Below are 4,285 nucleotides of genomic sequence, written 5' to 3'. Positions count from 1 at the left end.
AATCTCTTGAATTTATCCTAATGTTTTTATAAAAACTCTTTATTTACTGAGTTATGATTTCATTTTAATTTTCCTTATACATATCTATATAGACATAACTTCAAATCATGCTAACAATAAGGGCATGCTATGTTCCTAAAATGACATAAATGTTCATAATTTACAAGACTTTTTGAAAGGTCAGTAAAACCTTATAGTTAATGTAATATTTCACTCCTCATTTTGAGTAGATTGATCTTATATATTAAAGAAATAATGAAAATATATTAAGTTGTCTATCAATAAAGTTATTCAATTGAGTTAAATTAATAAAATTGTTTTATTATTGTGGGAAAATTTAATAAATAATTCAAAAATTTTAGTAAATGACAGTAAATTTGTCTATTCAAAAAATTATTGTCTGTAGTCTGGTTGTACTATGAGTCATATTTTTTTATTCCTCACACACAACCAATAGTTTTGCTCCCCACTTCCAGGGAGCTAGTTATTCATTGAAAAGAATTTACAAAATGTTACATAAAAAACTAAGTAACAATGGATGAAACACATGTGGATTATTTTTCTTTACTCAATATTTGGTTCCAAAATCACTAAATATTGCATCTTTTACTGTATTATCTGTATGTTTATATCCTTTGCCACTAGCGTTCTAAAATTTATGAAGCTATTTACTCATAACCATGAAGAATTATCTGGCTTGTATAATTTAAGGTTGGAGTACAGATCCAAAATAAATCGCAAAACAGGGCTGCTTCAATGCTGCTGATCTTTATAATAACAGTAGATAAATTTTGAGCACTTGGAATGTGTCATGCCTCACACACACCTAATCACAGAGGTCCTTTTATTATATTTATTATAGAAAAAAGGGAAGATGTTTTTAGCAGACAGATGAATTCAACACGAAATGCCGACAGGGATGAGTTTTTCAGCTCAGTGAAGAATACGATAGACGGCGCCAGGCATCATAATATAAATATACACACAAGAGTTCCATGAGGTAATTAAAGAATGAAAAAAATGAAAACTTACAGTTTATACAGTTCAAACTTATTTGAATAATTTGTGTAAGGATTTTAATTTTTTTCATTCACTTATGCAACGTAAGTTTTGTCAGAACAAACAAACCATTTCCTCAGCCTTTAAAATTACACAAGTTGCTGGATCCTAAGGTTCAATTACAGGATAAAGCTTAAATTACATGTTACATCATTCTCCATCCTCATCTTACTCAGATCTTTCTATGTGTTGATACATCACCCTACAAGGGCCATATATTTTACTTTTTGGTGACTTGTTGTTATAAATAATTCTATATTTAAACTCATAGTTTATTGAAGATACAGACCATGTCCTAATTCATGGTGGCCTCCTTTTCAACATTTGAATATAATATTGAATATATATTGAAAAAAATAATAAAGTTAGAATGAAAACTAAATAAATGGTGCAGATTTTCCAAGAAATAGTTTGTCACTTTCCTGAAATAATATAAACATAATTTTAGCAATATTAGTGATTAGGCTCATTAAGGATGGAAAACGATTAATAATTAGCTTCTTATTTTATATTTCAGCAGATTTATGACTAAGTGAACAACTAACACATTTTTGTCACAAAAGTAATCTAAACATCCACATACAGAAAAGAACCATCCTAAGTTTCCTTCTCTAATAATGGAGATCAGGATTTCCAGGTGTTTTGTTGTGAGTGCTTCATCAACACCATCTGCTGAGAAACACTGATGCACATGGAACTTCCACATGCACAACTTTGTTTTATTTAGATTGGAGTGTCTTACTCTACTTTCGGTAAGGTTTCATGGAGGGAAACAGCTTTAGCTCTCACCAGGAATGCAACTGTATTGAGGGTATTTGTCATACATTCTGCTTGGAAAGGGGTCCTGCTGAATTCCATGGACTTTGTTCAACCTTGTGGTTAATAAATATTTATTGGACACATACTCTTTTTAAGTTATTTTATCAATAATAATTAGAATCAATTATATTTAAAATATATTTAAAATTATATAACCAATAATAATTATATAATTTATAAGAATTTAACTTATATATTATGATTATATAAGTAAATACATTTATATTAATTTTGAATAAATAATAATTATTACTTATTATAATAAATTATAATTTATGACTTCCAAGAAGGTCAAAAGTCTGGCAATTTTCACACCTATATGTATGACATGATAACTAGCCAAAATAAATTAATATGATATCTCATTAATATTTTGTTAAATAATTTATTTGTAATTTTAAAGTGAAATTGAGTGAATTAATTTGATTTTTCTTTCTTTTTTCTTCTAAATATACAAGAGTTAGTAACTAGGGTCCATAACTATCAGATGTAACATATAAAATTTTAGGTTCATATTTGTAGAAAATATATCCATAGATTTAGAAGATTCTCTAGTCAAAAGAAGGAAAGGAAACAAGCAAGCAAGCAAGAAAGAAAACAAGAAACAAAAGAGAAAAAGAAAAAAAAAGAAAAAAATATACTCAACAGAGACTAAAGGCACTGAAGTTGATTATTTTCTTGTAATTTATCTATTTAAGAAATATTTAAGCAATTGCTCAGCAATGAATAGTAAAATATCTCTGATAGTAAATATTATGAAATACTAAAGGTAGAGAAAAAGATATAAAATTTTATATCCACATATTGATATCAGACTTGTACTGAATGTCAGCTGTTCTAATCCATTTGATTTGTCCCCCAGCCCTTTTACATTTGTTTTAGGGGCATGGTGGGTGGAAACAAATCTTCAATAACCGATTTCATCCTTGTGGGACTCTTTCCTGAATTTCAGCATTCTATTGTCCTCAACTTTATGATCATCTTTGTCTACATTCTTGCCTTCCTGGGAAACATACTTCTGATTGTCTTAATTTGGGGAGACTCTCGACTTCATACGCCCATGTACATTCTCCTCAGTCAACTCTCCCTCATTGACTTGACATTAACTTCCACCATTGTTCCAAAGATGGCTTCTAACTATTTTACTGGGAAAAGAACCATATCATGGATTGGCTGTGGAACACAGAGTTTCTTCTTCCTGATGTTGGGAATGTCAGAATGCCTCATCTTGACTCTCATGGCTTATGACCGCTATGTGGCTGTCTGCAACCCATTGCATTATCCCATTATTATGAGCCCCAGGTTCTGTATGCACATGGTTTTAGGTTGTTGGATTGGAGGCTCTATAAGTTCATTTATCCATACAGTGTACCCTATGCATTTTCCTATCTGTGGGTCACGGGAGATCCACCACTTCTTCTGTGAGGTCCCAGTCCTCATTAAGCTCTCCTGTGAAGACACTTCAGTGTACCAGTTAGTGGTGGTGGTGACAAGCATTGTGTTGCTTGTTGTACCTTTCAGTCTCATCACAGTTTCCTATACTCTCATCTTCCTCACTGTCTTCCGTATGAACTCTGTCAAAGGCAGGAAAAAAACTCTGGCCACTTGTTCTTCCCATCTAACTGTGGTGAGTCTCTTCTTTGGCCCAAACATATTTATCTATATGACTTTCACTTCCTCCCATAGTGCAGAGCAGGACCAAGCTCTTTCTGTGTTCAGCAATATCCTAACCCCCATGTTGAACCCCCTCATCTACAGCCTGAGGAACAAGGAAGTGGTGGCAGCTCTCAGGAAGTTTATGGGAAAATGTGTGACATTTTAGTGCTTGAATACTGCTCCCCAGCTGTGAAAAGGATATATGTATAGCATGGGAAAAGATACAGTTGAAAACCAATTTGAAATACTGTTGCAGGGAGTATGGACAGAGAGGCAAAAGATGAGTCTACAAAGTGCGGTTAAGTGAAGGTCCTCATTCTCGAGTAGGAATGAGGCCCCGACTCCAGAATGAAGCTTTGTTTTATTAGGATAATTGCTAAAGACTACATGCTTAAAGTCAGCTAAGCAAGTGTATTAATGAATCTAATGGTTTAGCTTTTCAAGGTTGAATTTCAAGTTAATTGGTTTCTATAACACCAGGAAGGGTCAGGTGTGAAGGAGGATCCGGCCGTGGCCAATGTTAATGGCTCTAGATGTTCCTTATGAGCCTCAGTGTTGTTCAGCTGTGTAAACATGTCCTAAGGCCTTGCACTTTCTCCTTCCCTTCCCTTTTAAAGTCTTTTCCTTTGATGCTTCTCACCTGTATCTCCCACAAAATACCAACATGATGTTGTGTGGTTTCAGGAAACCAAGGTGATTGTGGCTTTATATAAAGAGAACTTTTCATGTATGATTTTCTAGTATTCCAATG

General features: G+C 33.0%; 1 protein-coding gene across 1 annotated transcript; it reads left to right on the top strand.

Annotated features, from left to right (window-relative positions):
- Positions 1 to 2,764: 2,764 nt before the first annotated feature.
- Positions 2,765 to 3,700, top strand: LOC109257125 (olfactory receptor 2T27-like). Its single transcript, XM_019433095.2, has one exon. It carries the CDS (start codon positions 2,765 to 2,767, stop codon positions 3,698 to 3,700), a length of 936 nt encoding a protein of 311 aa, XP_019288640.2.
- Positions 3,701 to 4,285: the final 585 nt, after the last annotated feature.

Source organism: Panthera pardus, unplaced genomic scaffold, assembly GCF_024362965.1.
Source record: "Panthera pardus isolate Hobbes unplaced genomic scaffold, ASM2436296v1 HiC_scaffold_1, whole genome shotgun sequence".
NCBI classification, from domain to species: Eukaryota; Metazoa; Chordata; class Mammalia; order Carnivora; family Felidae; genus Panthera; species Panthera pardus.
The sequence above is the reverse complement of the archived record's forward strand: the minus strand, read 5'-3'. Positions and strand labels throughout refer to the sequence as shown.

Coding starts and splice junctions, on each gene's coding strand:
- LOC109257125 (XM_019433095.2), top strand. CDS start 2,765: ATGGTGGGTGGAAACAAATCTTCAATAACCGATTTCATCCTTGTGGGA.